The following is a 15,864-nucleotide window of genomic DNA, read 5'->3' on the forward strand; positions in this document are numbered from 1 at the left end:
TTTGAGTTAACAGTCTAATTCACAAATAAACGATTCTTTCTGTTTTGTTTCGTCTAATATTTGTAATTTTTTTATAAAATATATAATTATAAGCTTTGGTATAATTTTTTAAGCCTTGTCGCTTATTTTTTTAGAATAAATTTTATTTTCAGGAAGGTCGGTAGCTGTCCAAGGGAAAGATAAAACAGTTTAGATCTGCTTGTAGGATTCCAGATCCTGGATATCTTTTTGGTACTTGTTGTGCATATATCGTATTGAGTTGTATCTATGTATATAATACTTTTGGGTAGATACATTTGTATTTTTGGACCCGACTTATAGTACCTAAAATCGTCGGTTGCAGGCTTCGTTATTTTATTTTTGGTGGAAATCTATAACATATATCCCGTATTTGCTTKGAGATTGTTTTATGGAAAATCTTTTGGATAAATAGTTTCTTTTTATTAAGAATTAGCGTAACCGATGTTACATTGAAATAAGCTAATACTCAACTCAACCTGTCTACACCTATTGTTATGTTAATTACATACTATACCACATAGTAAAAAACTTGAACATATCACTACTTTTTGAAGCTTATGGACCCAAGCCTATATTAAGTTAATAATTTGATTTTGAAAGCTCAACTTACTAAAATAGTTGATAAATTATCGGAGGTGATAACAAAACTGGATATAATCATTAGACAACTATTCTTGATAGAGATGTACAAGACTTGAGTCAACAGTAAACCCAAGATTATAGTCTAGCCGATGCACTTATATAATGAATTACAGTCTACAAAGTCGTCTGATGTGTTTTTAGCTGAATTACATTGTTTCAACTTTCGAGGGATTTTTTGGTTGATTTGAAGAGATTTTTCCGTTTTTGTTTGATATCCCTTGTATTTTTTAATATTCTAAAGCACCTCTTAAAGTTAGCATGTGCTCAATGCACAAAAAAAAATTATATTTGCAAAGATCGGTTAAACAAGTGCAAGGTACACCGCCATACCATGTTAGGTTCTCCGCTAACCTAAGTCTTCTAAGCCCATTTTCAATAAGAAAAGAACTAGGTTTCTTCGGTGTGCCCGAACGAGTTTTTTTGAGCTTGACCAAGCTTTTTGAACTAGACTTTTAGAAAAAAATTAGGCCCAATCGGGTTTTAAGATTTGACTCGACCTGGGCTCGGGTTCAAGTGGACTTTAGATTTGAATTTTTGTGTGGATGTGTAGTTGTTAATGACCAAAAACAATCAAAATTAAAATTCAGATGATTTAAAAAGCTTTAAATTGATTTAAGGAAGAGATTTTTGTGAATTAAGAAGAAAAGCAAAAGATGCAAAAATTTGGTTGAACCGCGAAGAAACTGCGCTAATACATTTGGCACGAAATTCAAAACCCTCTAATTCTTCCCCAAAATTCAATCGAGCCCGCCCAAGATTTCCCCCAAAAACCATTTCAACGTTTCTCTCACCCCTTTCTCAGATTCAATCGCAGTATCAACAAAGCCCAGTCCTTTATTTCTGTCTCTTCTCGTACAACCTGCCCAATAATTTCACTTCTCTTCCACCTTACAGGGGTTTTTGGGTGTTTCTTGATCTGTCTGTGTGATTACTTACACATACGCTCACACTGTCTGAATCTCAATACACACAGAGTTTGTGATTTATCGTTTGTTTTGTGTTTTTCAATGGCATCCGAGATGGAAACCCTAGAGGGTAAAAAACAAGAAGACGTTCCTAACGTTGGAGAAGAAGTCGAAATGAAGGACAAGGAGGAATCCGAAAAAGAAGGTGAAGAACAGCAAGAGACTAAAGAAGAAGAGGAAGAAGAAGAAGCTAAAGACGAAGAGAGTGATGATCAAGAAGAGGCCGAGGAAAGTAAAGGGTCTAGTAAAAGAGGGGCAAAAAATAGCGCCAAAAAAGAAGGCAGTTCAAAGAAAGTGAAGACTGATTCGAGTGCAAAAGAACCTGTTACGCCGATCGAGAGGCCAACCAGGGAGAGGAAGACCGTTGAACGATATACGGAGTCTATGAGTAGGCTTTCTGCCACCAAACCGTTCTCCATAGAAAAAGTAAGTCGCCATTTTGTTCATCATTGTTTTGACTAGAAATTTTGAAATTTTCTTACACGCGTTTATACGGATCGATGCAGGGACCAGGCACCCAGCTCAAGGATATTCCAAATGGTACGTTTATGACTGCCTTTGTGCTTAATTCATGTTCAGTTCTAAAATTAGGGTTGAAAGATTAGCCAAAAAGAAAAGCTCTTGAAGTTCCTTAATTATACACAAGAAGCAGCTTTAATTATTCACCTGTCATCATGTATATGCATATGTCTTGTGTTACAGTGGTTACTAGGTATTCTTCTAATATACTGTAGAAAGTATGAGTTTCTAAGTTTGTAACAATGATGCAAGGTTAATACCAGTAGCAACAAAGTAAGTCTGAAGGGTTATTGATGATTGTATTTAAGTGGTGGCTTTTGTTGATGCTGGTTTACCGTCTCCCCTACTCGAGCTTTGCTGATGTCTAGCAAACTGTGCAAATGTTTGAGGGGGTTTTGTTTTTTTACTACTGCATTCACTGAGTTTTAAATAGGGTCATCAGATTAGGTTTTAAAATGTGTAAATGGATTATTGGTTGTAACCTTGATGTGTTTTAGTATTTGTAGTTGTTGGGAGTCTGTTCTCTTAGTGGGCAAGGAAAAGGAGGATTTGAATCCATGATGCAGAAGGTATTACCCGAGGGCTGGGTTGGGAATTATTTGTTCTAAATGCTTGCTGGTGTTGGGATGCTGTTTATGCCTAATTAGGATAACTAGATCATTTGGGGTTTTGAGTCATGATGTTGAGGTGGTTTAAGTGATTGTATTCCCCTTGTTCGACTTGAGAGACATCTTTAGGGCAGGGATGCCTCTTCAGGGTCTGCGTGTCATCAATTATGAGTATTTAGTTTGGGCACCTTATCCTAACATGTACCAATTATCAAGCATGATAGATGTATAGAACATATTTCCTTTTGTTATTTTGTTGGTCATGTCACTTTGTGATTTGTGTTGTTACTTGTGCTATATCTTTGAAGCATGTAAACACTTCACATGAGTATTTTCAATGAAACACCACATGACACCCAAAAAGTGCAGCTGTGGATTTGGGTGCTGAAGGTGTGGGGTTGGCAAGCATGATGAATTCAAAGCTCTGTGAACCATTGCAGTTATTAATTTGCACCCTTTAACCCTATCCACCTAATATGGACCACTGCTCATGATTATATATGTTGACCCTAACAGTTTACTCATGATTATATATGTTGAACCCTCACACTTTACCTATTTCTTTACCTTTTAATCTTCTGAGCCCAATGGTTACTCTGTTAGGGATTCATATGAATGATACTCCTTCCTGAATCTGTGTAATTGGCTAATTGCATATATGTTCTCACAAATATTTCTCCCTCAAATAATTGCATGTCTTATCTTTTTTTTCCCCCCTCCAACTTCATTTTCATTGCCATTTCTGTTCTCTGATCCTGTCACTGCTTCCCCTTGTTTATTTTGGTTTTTCTTATAGTTCTTCTTATGACCTAGGATTCTTAGTGTTCTCAAATTGAAATTTGGTGGTGCTTTGCATTCTTGAATCCTTATTAGGTTATTCAGCTATATATCACACAACCCAAACTATGGTATCATAGTATCTCATCAAGTGTTGGGATGTCCTTGAGGGGGGTGATTTTCTAACATTCTGTTGGAGCTTTTATACTTGCTTTATACATATTACTTTAATCTTTCATACAAAGTCACACGGTGTCTGACTGAATTTCTAACACTGATATACAAAATTTTAATGCTGGTGGGCTTAAACTTGACTCTTCTGCTTCTTGTGACATAAGTTTCGGAGGGTGTTTGTTTGCTTAACATGATAGCCTTTCTATTTCTAAGTGGGAGCTTAAGCTTGAATAATCTTTTGCTTCTTGTGACATACATTTTAGACTGTTTTTGCTTGCTTTGTTAGCCTTATTATACCTAGGGCAGCAGTGGTATGCATTGTTTTCATAATTGTTTGAGGCGTACGCCTTGGGGAGAGGCCTTAGGATTCCAAACCTGAGGCGCCTTCTCAGGTTAGCTGAAGCGTACGCCTCAGTCAGAGAGAGGCACATATTGAGGCGGTGAGTGGTGGTGAGGTGGAGGCCTCTAATGATTTCTGTTTAGCCAACTGGTTCTTTTCTAGAGAAAGAAGATGAACCTAAAAGTTGTACTTTTTACTTAAAGACCCAAAGACCAGCTGTTTCTACAATAAAAGGCATCCTTCAATAAAAAAGACTGTTGTACTTCCACTTTGTGTGCGTTTATATGTATAATCGGTGTCTTCAATTTGTCAGTCACTATTCTTGCCGTGCTTGAATATTATATACACACACACACATATATATATATTGTATTATTTGTATATATATTTTGTATAAATACTTTAATTATATATATGTCCAGAATTTTTGTGCTATATATATATATAGTAGTAAATACAGTGTATTGTACTATTTTTATATATTTAGTATATATATTTTGTATTATACATATACACACACACATCCGCCTCGGGGTTTACGCCTTGCCTCACCGAGGGAAAACGCCTCGAGGCCTGATTCTGTTTTTAAAATCTTGGTGGTATGACAAATAACTGAATTGATTTGATAAAGAAAATGGTGGATTATCTTCTTGTGAGCAAAGGAAAACTGTACATTTTCTGTAGTTGATTTTTTGATGTTTCTATGTTTATGTTATCTTTAAAGATTAGTATGTATTCCTGTCATCCAACATTGAAAAAGTGCACCTTTTGAAGTGATTTTAGGCTGTTGTGTAAGCTTGAGAAGAGTAGTAGCATGTTGTAGTAAGCTTGCAGAAGTATATAGGTCGGTGTTCATGGTTTCTATTAGGATTTATGGTTTTAGATATTTCAAGGAGGTACCAGTGGAGCACTCTACATGAGTTATTGCTGATGTTTTAAAAGACAAATTATTGATTATCTTACAAGACTAATGCATCTTAATATATGTAGAAATAGAAGTCATCTACTCTTGCAATCTGTGAGCTGAACCCACTTGTCCTTCTCATGTATTGTGCTTTTTGAACCTCCAGCTTCTTTATAAACTACAAACGGCATAGTTGTTTGTGAAACCAATCTTAGCTATTTATTCGAACTAAAAATGCCAACCTAGCCTACATTTATGATTTGTTGTTTGAGATGGGTGAAACTATTACTTGGATATGCTTTCTGTAAGGATTTTATGTCTAGAGGCGAAAGTACTACTGTACTACTCATATGCTTTCTGTAGGATTTTTTGTGAGCAGACTTGTAATGTCTTCATTCATAAATATTGAAAATTTGCACCTCTCCCAACTACATAGCTTGTTCAATAGCATTTCTTTTTCATGTTTATTTAATTTGAGCTCTAAATTGGCAAGGAATCTGTGTGCTTAGCTATCACCCAAAATTTAATCTTGTTTGATTTAGATTTTGAAGTATACACTAGCTTGTAAATGATTGCACCTGGTATCAATAAGTGATCCTGTAATTGATAGTTTTATTTAGATTTTCTTACATGTGTTTGACAAGGTTAAGGTTCTACTTCATATTTGTGCATCCATAGTCCTTTCAAATATATTGTTAGATAGGCAAAATGTTTCAGTGACTGGTATCTTTTTTGATCACATTTCATGTTTTGCTTATTTTGTTGGCTTTGCTTTCTTAACTATATACCTCATGTGTGTGTTTGCCTGTGTAAATCTTACCATATTGGTTGTTTCAGTGGCATACAAGCTGTCCAAGAGAAAGGCTGATGATAACTTGCAGTCACTGCACAACATTCTTTTTGGAAAACGAGCAAAGGTGAAAAGTCTTATACTGAAAATTTAAACCCGTTTGTCAAACTTTTTTCCTCTGTTTATCTGAACTTTGGTCCACTCATGACATACCTGTGTATGCATGTATCTTTCTTTTCATACATATGACAGCTAACTTTTGCTGGTCATGTTGTTTTCTGATTGTTGATTGCGATGCATGCCCTTGCAGATGAACACTTTGAAGAAGAACATTGGCATGTTTTCTGGCTTTGTCTGGGCTGATGATGAGGTGAACATTTCTGCTTTATTGAATATCGTGTTTGTGAGTTGGCATATTCTACTTGATCTCTTACATGTTTCTGATTATCCCTTTCTTCTGTGCCGTCCACTTCTTTGTTTTTCTTCCCCATTCACTTTGACAGTGAAAATTGATAGGAGATGGTCACATTCCTGTATGATTCCGCATTTACCCTTGCAATAAGTAAAAAATGAAAATGAAAATAAGGCAGATCCTGATGCAAATGAGAAATCATTTAATCAAACTTGTGGGTGCTCAGTCTTCAGGAGGTTTGAGTAATAAGAAATGATTAAATGCATATAAGTCTTTAAACTTACCCTTGCAGCAGTAAGTAAGCAAATACAAATTATAAATTGAACAGATCCTGATGCAAAATGACAAATGATTAGCATGATCAGAACTTGCTTTTTTTGGTCATTATGAGCTTAACTTTGATGACTCACTAGGAGACATGACAGGACCAGATCACTGTCTTATGTCTTAAACTCCTATGATCAGTTTCTTTGTAAATTGTAACCCAGTTTCTGGTGAGTTAATTGTGTACATGCGATTATTTTCTTTACACTATTTTTGCCAAGGAAAAGCAGAAACTTGATGAACATAAAGGCAAAGCACATGGCACAATCTTGTATGGTTATCATTTGTCATATTCAGTAAATACCAATTTATGATCAACCATAGATGTGGCAAATTGTTACTCCATTCTTGACTAAGTGAACAATTAAATAGAAGCTGCCTATGGAAATATTAGACCCTTAATAATAGGAATAGGAAGAGTGCCATATTTCTTGAAAAAGACAGTTTTTTGAAGAAGTTCATTTTATGCATCGTGAGATTCTTACGTCTCGGTGGGGATCTTTACCTTAAAAGAAAACTTTTGTGGGTCCTTTTTGCACTTCCCAACTGTTTCTATGTAGGAGTGATGGCAACCACTGATCGTTCTTTTTTGATCATATTTGTGGTTATAAATTATACCTAAAATGAGTGGCTGTGTTGTTGATTTGTTTCTGCAGCAGGAAAAGCAAAAGACAAAGTTGAAGGAGAAACTTGACAAATGTGTTAAAGAAAAGTTGTTTGATTTTTGTGATGTCTTAAATCTTCAAATTCAAAAGTCATCTCTTAAGAAGGCAAGCATTCATTTTAGCATCATCTAATCTGAACCATGCACTATGGTACACACTGTTCTGAACATCATGTCATTGTGGGCATATATTTCAGGAAGATGTTTCATTAAAATTGTTAGAGTTTCTACAATCTCCACATGCTACAACTGAAGTCCTGCTTGCTGACAAAGAACAGGTTCGTATTCCTCTCAAATCAATACATTTCCCCAGTCCCCACTTGATGTTTCTTTGCAGAAACTGATTTTCAAGGGTGCTATATTTAATCATCCCAGTTTGTCACCATGAGAAAGTGTGAGACTAAGATCCATTTTTTAGTGCTCCATGACAGCTTGTATGTTTTGTTCTCTCTATATGATGGTTGCGGTGAATAAATTAAGCAACAATAGCAGTGTAAGCTAAAATATTGTTTTCCTTTAATTTCAGAAAGGTAAAAAACGAAAAGTGAAGGCAAGAAAGAGCAGAACCCCATCAAAGGTTTGTGTTTTCCCTACCTCTGAAATGTATATGCATGATCATTTAAGTGGACAATGTTGGTTGAAATCTTGACTAGTATTGCAATATTTTAGTCGATCTATGTGATGAAGATTGAAGACTGATGCTTGCTACATTATATCTTTCTGATTGTGTTTATTTGCATGTATCAATGATGATGCAACACAAAGCCTTTTAATCCTATCAGCTGCACAGGCTAAACATGATGAGTAATATAGCACACATGACAATAAAGAAATTACTATCTAATAATCAAATGATTAGTTGTGGTTTGTTAGAGAAAATTCCATTTGGGTTTTATGGTGTTCGTTTTGCATTTATCTATATGCAGCATGCTGATGTGCTGAAAGCTGTTTCTTTTTTGTGGTGGGTGTGGTTTATTTTGCTGCAACATTTTATGTCCGACCACAAAGTTGATGGAATTTTATGATTCTGGTTTTAATTCCTCTCTTATCAAATGCAACTATGTTTATTCCCCACATTGTCATCCTACTCAAAATTATTGGTTGATAGAAAAAAGAACCCCAAACCAGATAATCCTAGTATGTCTCTGGGGTAGGTGAGATGTACGCATACCTAACCTTACCCTGGATGGTAGAATGATCATTTCTGTGAAGGTCCCCGACCTGCAAAAAATTGTGTGAAAAAGAAAGCTTGCAAGAACAATCTGAAACCATGAGAAACAAGGAGAAGGTGGAAAAGGAATACAATATTAAGCAAGAGAAGACGATTGAAAGAAGACAAAAGACTTGAAAAAAGTAAGTAGCACCATATAATCAAAAGTAGGTACAAAGGGACATAAGGAAGGTAAAACAGTGAGACATCCTCTAGTCTATCGTATTCGTAGGACTCTGGCAGCTCATCTCTCGGATCACTACCCAACCCACCCTCTACCTCTTGAGTGCCCTTCCTCTAGTTTGAGACTAGCTATGAATCTCTACCTCTTGTTTTCTCTGCTAATCTTGCATCTTCTACAACTCCTATCAGAGGTCATGTCATCAGAATTGCCTAAGGCTTCCATGTCTATCCTCAGTTGCGCAACCAGAAAAAGAAACCCCTACTTGACCCCATATATGATGTTGCTGGAAGAATCTATCTCAACATCTTTACCAGGACTGCCATAGTTATCAACTTATCATGCAGTATGCTTTAGATGGCTATAGTTGGCTGAGAAAGATAAGTCATGTGGGGCAGTGTTCCCACATACAAAGAGGTGGGAATCTGCCTGAGTTTATAGCTAAATTATTACAACATTTGTAATTTGCTATAATCATGTAAATGGTGATTTAGTGTTATATATGGATTTGGTCATGAAGGAGGAGGTAGAGGGAAGACATGCTTAATTTTTCTCAAGTTGGCCAAGAGTGAAAGTGAATGGAAGTTGTGTTTGAGGTTTTAAGTGATTAGTTTGTCAACCTGCAAATGAATTGCATAAGTTCATACAACTTTGAATTTTCATTCTCATGTGTGCTTTCTGGGCTTTTTTTTAATTACAGTTTTTGGTGTCTTTTTGACTTGATCTTGTTGCTTGCTTGCTCCAAATCCCCAAAATGTGCAATTGTAACATTGGACTGTTATGCAAATATGTATGGATTATACATGGAAATGGAATAGTAATGCCAAATGATGATGCTTATGAAATTTCATTAGTTATTTGTGGCATCATCATGTTGGTGTTTGGAGTTTGCTATTTTAAATGAAGATATCAGATATTTTCCATCTTTATAACCGTGTTCATGTTTTGAGTTGTTACTTTTGGATTTGGTATTATGAGTCTTGATCAAATTTTCTACACTTAAGACCGTTATAATGTAGATATGATCTTCCTTTTTCCTTCTATAGAAACAATCTGGAGAGAAGCGCAAACGTTCATCCAAGGCTCAGGAAGAAAATGTGGATGAAGATGAAGCTTCAGAGAGTGAAGATGATTCTCAGGAGGAAGATGACAAGGTTACACCTTCAAAAGCAGAAAGTGACGAGGAAGAAAATAAGTCAGAAGAAGGTGGTGAAGAGGAAGAAGAGGAGGAAGAAGAAGAACCAGAAAAGCAGCTAACAAGTGAAAAGAGTTCTTCAAAGAAGAGTGTTAAGAAGGATTCTGGGACTAAAACTGGAGAGAAGTCCAAGGCTAATAAAAAAGATAATTCCCCTAAGGATGTGAAATCACCCACCAAATCCGATAAAAAGTCTTCTACTTCTGCTTCGAAAAAAGGTGCTGATGCTTCTGGTAGTTCTAAGGTATCAAGTAAGAAATCCAAAGAAGAAAAGAATAGCAAAAAGGTAGAGACTTCTGTGGCTAAGGATAAAACCTCTGGCAAGAAAGAGTCTGCAAAGGCTTCTACAAAAGATCAAGGTACATATGTTTTTTTTTTGTTAATCGATTCACTATTACATGCTTTCATTAGTAATCATGAAGATCCTTACACGACATCATCATTCAAGTGTCACACTAGCAATTTTTTTGTGTGCTAGTGGTTCCAAATACAGACGTATTACTGATAAATAAATAATATCATTCTACAGGCAAAGGAAAAACCAACAAGAAGGCGAAGAAAGAACCAACAAATGAAGAGATGCATGCGGTGGTTGTTAAAATTTTGAAGGAAGTAGATTTCAACACTGTAAGTGAATCTAATGTTCACCCTTTTATCTTGTTTTTCTGAATGAAGTTAATGGCTAATGTCACTAATATAATCTTTTTTCTTATGATGCAGGCAACTTTATCTGATATCATCAAACAACTTGGTATGCTAACTTCTCTTTTGTTCTCCACAAACATGAAAGCATGGTGTAAGAACTTCATCTTTTTCCAGTTTTTAGCCAACCTCGTTAATTTTGTTGTTTTAGGTGCCCATTTTGGTCAGGATCTATTGCACAGAAAGGCAGAGGTGAAGGCCATAATCACTGATGTCATAAACAGCATGTCTGATGATGAAGAGAAGGAAGAAGAAGAAGAAGCAGAAGGTAGCGATGAGGATGAAGATGAAGATGGTGATGATGATAATGACAATGATTCATAGGCTGTGTAGGTGTTATCTATAACAGTTAGATAAACATGTCTAACATAAGGAAAGAACAAGGTGGCTACCAGAGGTAATCAATGTACAGAAATTACCATCAGCAGTTTCTGTGCAGGATACACCAAGAACTTGGCTGTTCTCATGTGTTCTATAACTTTTACTTGCATTATTTTGTACCATAGATCGGGAGCTCATTTGGTAGAAGAACTTGTTTGTTTTGATGGGCTTTTGTAGTTTTCTTAGGTTTTGTTGACACCAGTCAGCTTATAAATTTTCTGCTGTAGTTTGTTTTACCGATTGAAGTTTAGCTCTTAGAACTTAAATTTGCAGAGTTGGTATGGATTTTAATGGGAGTATATGAACGTTTATTTATCTGATCCATGTGCACTAAATAACTACTGTTTTGGTGGTTGATGTTTGTAATTGCATCATGTTCTTGTGCTTTGAATGCTTGTTTCCATTCTGATTACTTTCCCTGTTTCATACCATTTGTAGAGAAAGCTTTTAAGTAGTCATTTTACAGAAAAATAGCAAAAAAAATCTCTGTATTTACTGGCGTAACTCATCATGAGTAGATATCTATCTACCGTTAGATCTTTACAGCTTTAGCCTAGCAGGTAAGGTCAGTATGCGCAAGTTTTTTGATCGGCCAATGTACAAGTACCTGTAAGTGGTCTGGATCGTGCCACAAATATACCAATTTGATTGAATATTGGTCATTTAATAGGCATTACTTTTGAAGATTGAATTTGCATAATGTTTAGAACTTTAGATGTGAAGGGTAGTTTAGTTTGTCAAGCAACCAAAATCTTGGATGCCAACCCCCACCAACCATACCACACCCTAAATTGTTGGTCCCATATGGTATTGGTAAGTACCAGTAGACTACCCACTCTCCTCCACACCATACACTTCAAATATTGTATCAATGTGTCAACAATATATGTATGCATTTGTATAAAATCTGGCTAAAATTAGGATTCAATTCTAAAAGTGGCTAAAAAGTGAATTTAGTTGAATAGATTTGATTATTTTGGACAATTTTGCCCATTATCTATATATGATAAAATTCATACTCATGTGACTTAAACTTGATTTCTAGAAAAGATGGGTTACCAGATACTGGTAAAACAATATTTTTTTGGTATGCATGTATTTTGTAAGCAGTGCAACACTTGTTCATAAGTTTTTTCACCCTTTGTTAAAAAGGTATGGGTGCATGAGTGTCGTATAATTTTGTTTATAATCTATTTGATTGTCTTAATACACCAACATCAGGCAAAAATAAAGATTCACATGATTTTAATTTTAATCAATAATATTTTCTTCCCTAAACTTGATTCTACCTTTCAAATAACAACATAATATAAATACCATAACTAACCTGTTCTTTTTGAAGTATATAATATTTATATACAACAAATAAACTCACACACACACACACCCTCCTCACCTATGGTGAGCTTTGAGCCCCTGACCTCCTAGGAGGCCAAAAAATACGATACTGCTAAGCTAAAAACCCTTTGATAACCGGTTTAATTTAGTGTTTCATGTAAAGAAACATAATATAACACTATTATAACCATACTTTTTTTTCTTTACCATAATATAAAAAAGACAAACCACAAGGGTGGTGCCTGATTGATTTGAGCTTGAATCCAAAGGTCAAAAGTACCAGGAGGTCCCAAGTTCAAATCCAAAAATAAAAATAAAAATCCCCTTGTGCCATGGAGGTTCAAATGCGGTGACTCCGGGCTATCTGCAAAACAGGTGGTCGCCCTGAGATTAGTCGACTCGTATAGCGGGTTGGATATCCAAGTTAATAACAAAAAATAAAAAAATAAAATAGACAAGCAATTATTAAAAACAAATATATAATTAAGTCTTCTCCACCCTCTCTAATTATTTAATGTGTAAGGTAAACCAATAATGAAAGAAAAACCCCCAAATTTGATCACATGTCACTTTCATTTTTATTGTTAACCAAAATATTATGTTGTTCATCTTCCCATATCTTGTATCAATCTCTATATAAAGACCCATAATTTCTTCCCAATGAATACACCATTTTGGTTTTCTACTCTCATCTCCCAAAATTAAAGGTACAATCATGAAAGATGCATGTTGTAGTATGATCATTTGCATGCTCCAAACTCACACTTATCTGTCAATTGTTATACATTTTTTTTACTGAAAAAACTTTTGATGGTTTCATAACAGGTTTTTCAAAATCAACAAGACTGCTAGAATGGTGACTACCGGAACCTACAGTGATAAGTCAGGGGTTGAATTGATTGTCACACGGATGGGAGAGCCGACGCTTGTGCAACCCTTTGAGGAAACTGAAAAGGGTCTCTATTTCCTGTCTAACTTGGACCAGAACATTGCTGTTATAGTGCGTACAATTTATTGTTTTAAGTCTGAGGAGAAAGGGAATGAGATGGCCGCTGAGGTGATTAAGGATGCGTTGTCTAAGGTTCTTGTTCATTACCATCCTGCTGCTGGAAGGTTGACCATTAGCTCTGAAGGGAAATTGATAGTCGATTGCACCAATGAAGGTGCGGTTTTTGTTGAGGCCGAGGCTAACTGTAATATTGAAGATATCGGTGATCATACAAAACCTGATCCTATGACTCTTGGCAAGTTGGTTTATGATGTTCCTGGTGCTAAAAACATTCTTGAAATTCCTCCGCTTGTTGTTCAGGTTAGTCGTTTTGATTGATCAATTTAACTAACCTCTTCTAACCAATGTTCTAAAAGCTTGTGACATGCCATGATCCAATACGTAGTTCTTATAACGCGATATTTGTTTTTAAAAAAAAAAAAAAAACGTTTTTAGGGTCTTACTTTTTAGTTTTTAGTATATGTCCTAATTTAGATGGTTTAATATAATTTTTCATCTGTTTTTCATGGTTTTCTGGTTTTCAATTTATTTAGCGTTTTTCCCTAAACCCGACCCTAAAATTATACATGTGATATATAGATTTGCTGTTATAGAGTTGAGTTCCGGTAAAAAGGAGAGTTGATGTGAGAAGCGTAAGAAGAGATCTCCACCATAAATACACATTAGGATGAGATGCACCAAAATGCACCAGATCAATCCTCCTATCAAGCGTGATTCATAAGTGGGTTTGAGATTAAAGTTGATCAAGAGTCCAAATTTCTTTTTAACATAACTCTCCTTCTCACCCTCACATCACAAATCACAACTGCTTTTTAAGTTGCAAGGAGTTGATATGAGAAAATCAAATTTATATTTGAATTACGCAACACTATTTCTTTGGTCTAAAACTATGGCAGGTTACAAAATTCAAATGTGGAGGATTTGTGCTTGGACTGGGGATGAACCATAATCTGTTCGATGGAATTGCCGCCATGGAATTCATCAGTTCTTGGAGCCGAACCGCCAGAGGCTTACCGCTAGAAGTGCCTCCATTCCTCGACCGGACGATTCTCAACGCCAGAAACCCTCCCCTCGTCGAATTCCCTCATGATGAATTCGCCGAGATCGAAGACGTATCAAACACCGTTGATCTCTACAAAGAAGAATTAGCTTACCGCTCGTTTTGTTTCTCACCGGACGACATTCAACGCCTCAAAATCAAAGCCACCGCAGACGGCGACATGCCGACTTGCACCTCTTTTGAAGCTCTATCGGCTTTCGTCTGGAAAGCCAGAACCGAAGCACTTCAAATGAAACCAGATCAGAAAACAAAACTCCTCTTCGCCGTAGACGGACGCTCCAGATTCGAACCACCGTTGCCGGAAGGATACTCTGGTAACGGCATCGTGCTAACCAACTCTATATGCAAGGCCGGAGAACAGATAGAAAATCCGCTGTCGTTCACGGTGAAGTTAGTTCACGAGGCGGTGAAAATGATTACTGATGGTTACATGAGATCTGCGATTGATTATTTCGAGGTAACAAGAGCTAGGCCATCACTGGCGTCTACGCTGTTGATCACCACATGGTCAAAACTATCATTCCACGCCCAGGATTTCGGTTGGGGCGAGCCGATTATGTCAGGTCCGGTGGCATTACCGGAGAAAGAAGTAATCCTGTTCTTATCACATGGAAAGCAGAGGAAAAGTGTGAATGTGTTGCTTGGATTGCCTGTTTCCGCCATGAAAACCTTCGAAGAACTCATGAAGCACATCTAGATCTACAAAATCAAGGTTCATCATGGAATTACTATCTGTTGCCAAAATATTTGCTATTTTTTTCATGATTTTTATCTTTAAATTTACAGAATTCATATCGATATCATATATTGAAAGCTCGATTCACTTGACTGAACTTGTATTGAAGACGTGGAAAGCTAGATCTATGAATGATGATTTGTGTTTTTGCTAAAAAGTCTATTTCCGTGATCGTGATAGAAATTTATTATAACATTCATGCTACATACATATGTTTTTTTTTAATTAATCTGGAACCGCTATGCGAGCCGACTAATCCCAAGACGACCACCTGCTTTGCAGATAGCTTGAAGTCACCGCATTTGAACCTCCGTGGCCATAAGGGGATTTTTATTCCTTATTGGATTTGAATTTGGGACCTCCATGTACTTTTGACCTTTGTAGCCAAGTTTAAACCAATCAGACACCATCATTGTGGTTATGTTTCTTGCATCTATATATTTTGGAGTTCTCTTTTTTTTAGAAACAACAATCTTATTAACGAACCACCGAAGGCTAGCAAGAGGCTAGCGCTAACAACAAAGTCGATAAAGGGCTGATACACCAAGCGTTTCAGTCGAGATTATTACATGATTTCAATCTAACTCTAAGCCAGTTATACGAAAAAAACACGATCACCTTGGAAAGCACCACAGGAGGATATCACATACTACACAAATCAAGGAATTCCCAATCAGGAAGAAGAATATCTTAAAACATTGTTTGACAAATATAAACTAGCTTATTTTTTGAGTAATCATTTGGATCTACGTAAACTAGTTTATAAGATAACTTATTGTAGGCCACTTGGAGTAGCTTACGAGGAACTTTTTGATACTTTTTTCAATTATAATTTTGTTTAATATTAATTATAAATTATTATTATAAATTATAAATAAATATTAATTATTATTAAATATTAACTATAAATTA

The 15,864-nt window shown here is 35.9% G+C and overlaps 2 protein-coding genes across 3 annotated transcripts; both read left to right on the forward strand.

Annotated features, from left to right (window-relative positions):
• Nucleotides 1–1,306: 1,306 nt before the first annotated feature.
• On the forward strand, nucleotides 1,307–11,141 carry LOC112509703 (protein DEK-like). 2 transcript variants are annotated; one of them, XM_025114800.1, is made up of 11 exons: nucleotides 1,307–2,054; nucleotides 2,135–2,168; nucleotides 5,788–5,867; nucleotides 6,051–6,110; nucleotides 7,133–7,246; nucleotides 7,338–7,418; nucleotides 7,667–7,717; nucleotides 9,578–10,085; nucleotides 10,256–10,353; nucleotides 10,447–10,477; nucleotides 10,580–11,141. In XM_025114800.1, the coding sequence occupies exons 1-11, from the start codon at nucleotides 1,671–1,673 to the stop codon at nucleotides 10,750–10,752; spliced, it is 1,614 nt and encodes a 537-aa protein (XP_024970568.1). In that variant the 5' UTR covers nucleotides 1,307–1,670; the 3' UTR covers nucleotides 10,753–11,141. The 2 variants fall into 2 exon arrangements, with proteins under 2 accessions (XP_024970568.1, XP_024970569.1); XM_025114801.1 differs by having other exon boundaries at nucleotides 7,136–7,246.
• A 1,672-nt stretch (nucleotides 11,142–12,813) lies between these two features.
• Nucleotides 12,814–15,109, forward strand: LOC112508933 (omega-hydroxypalmitate O-feruloyl transferase-like). The gene is made up of 3 exons (XM_025113793.1): nucleotides 12,814–12,854; nucleotides 12,973–13,456; nucleotides 14,053–15,109. The coding sequence occupies exons 2-3, from the start codon at nucleotides 13,001–13,003 to the stop codon at nucleotides 14,911–14,913; spliced, it is 1,317 nt and encodes a 438-aa protein (XP_024969561.1). The 5' UTR covers nucleotides 12,814–12,854; nucleotides 12,973–13,000; the 3' UTR covers nucleotides 14,914–15,109.
• Nucleotides 15,110–15,864: the final 755 nt, after the last annotated feature.

This window comes from Cynara cardunculus, assembly GCF_001531365.2.
Source record: "Cynara cardunculus var. scolymus isolate 2C chromosome LG 3, CcrdV1, whole genome shotgun sequence".
Lineage (NCBI taxonomy): Eukaryota > Viridiplantae > Streptophyta > Magnoliopsida > Asterales > Asteraceae > Cynara > Cynara cardunculus.

Excerpts from the sequence above, each read along its gene's own strand:
- LOC112508933 (XM_025113793.1), top strand. The coding sequence starts at position 13,001 with ATGGTGACTACCGGAACCTACAGTGATAAGTCAGGGGTTGAATTGATT. Across the intron at positions 13,457-14,052 it reads TTCCTCCGCTTGTTGTTCAG|GTTACAAAATTCAAATGTGG; the intron begins GTTAGTCGTTTT and ends AAACTATGGCAG.
- LOC112509703 (XM_025114800.1), top strand. The coding sequence starts at position 1,671 with ATGGCATCCGAGATGGAAACCCTAGAGGGTAAAAAACAAGAAGACGTT. Across the intron at positions 2,055-2,134 it reads AACCGTTCTCCATAGAAAAA|GGACCAGGCACCCAGCTCAA; the intron begins GTAAGTCGCCAT and ends GGATCGATGCAG. Across the intron at positions 5,868-6,050 it reads TTTTTGGAAAACGAGCAAAG|ATGAACACTTTGAAGAAGAA; the intron begins GTGAAAAGTCTT and ends ATGCCCTTGCAG.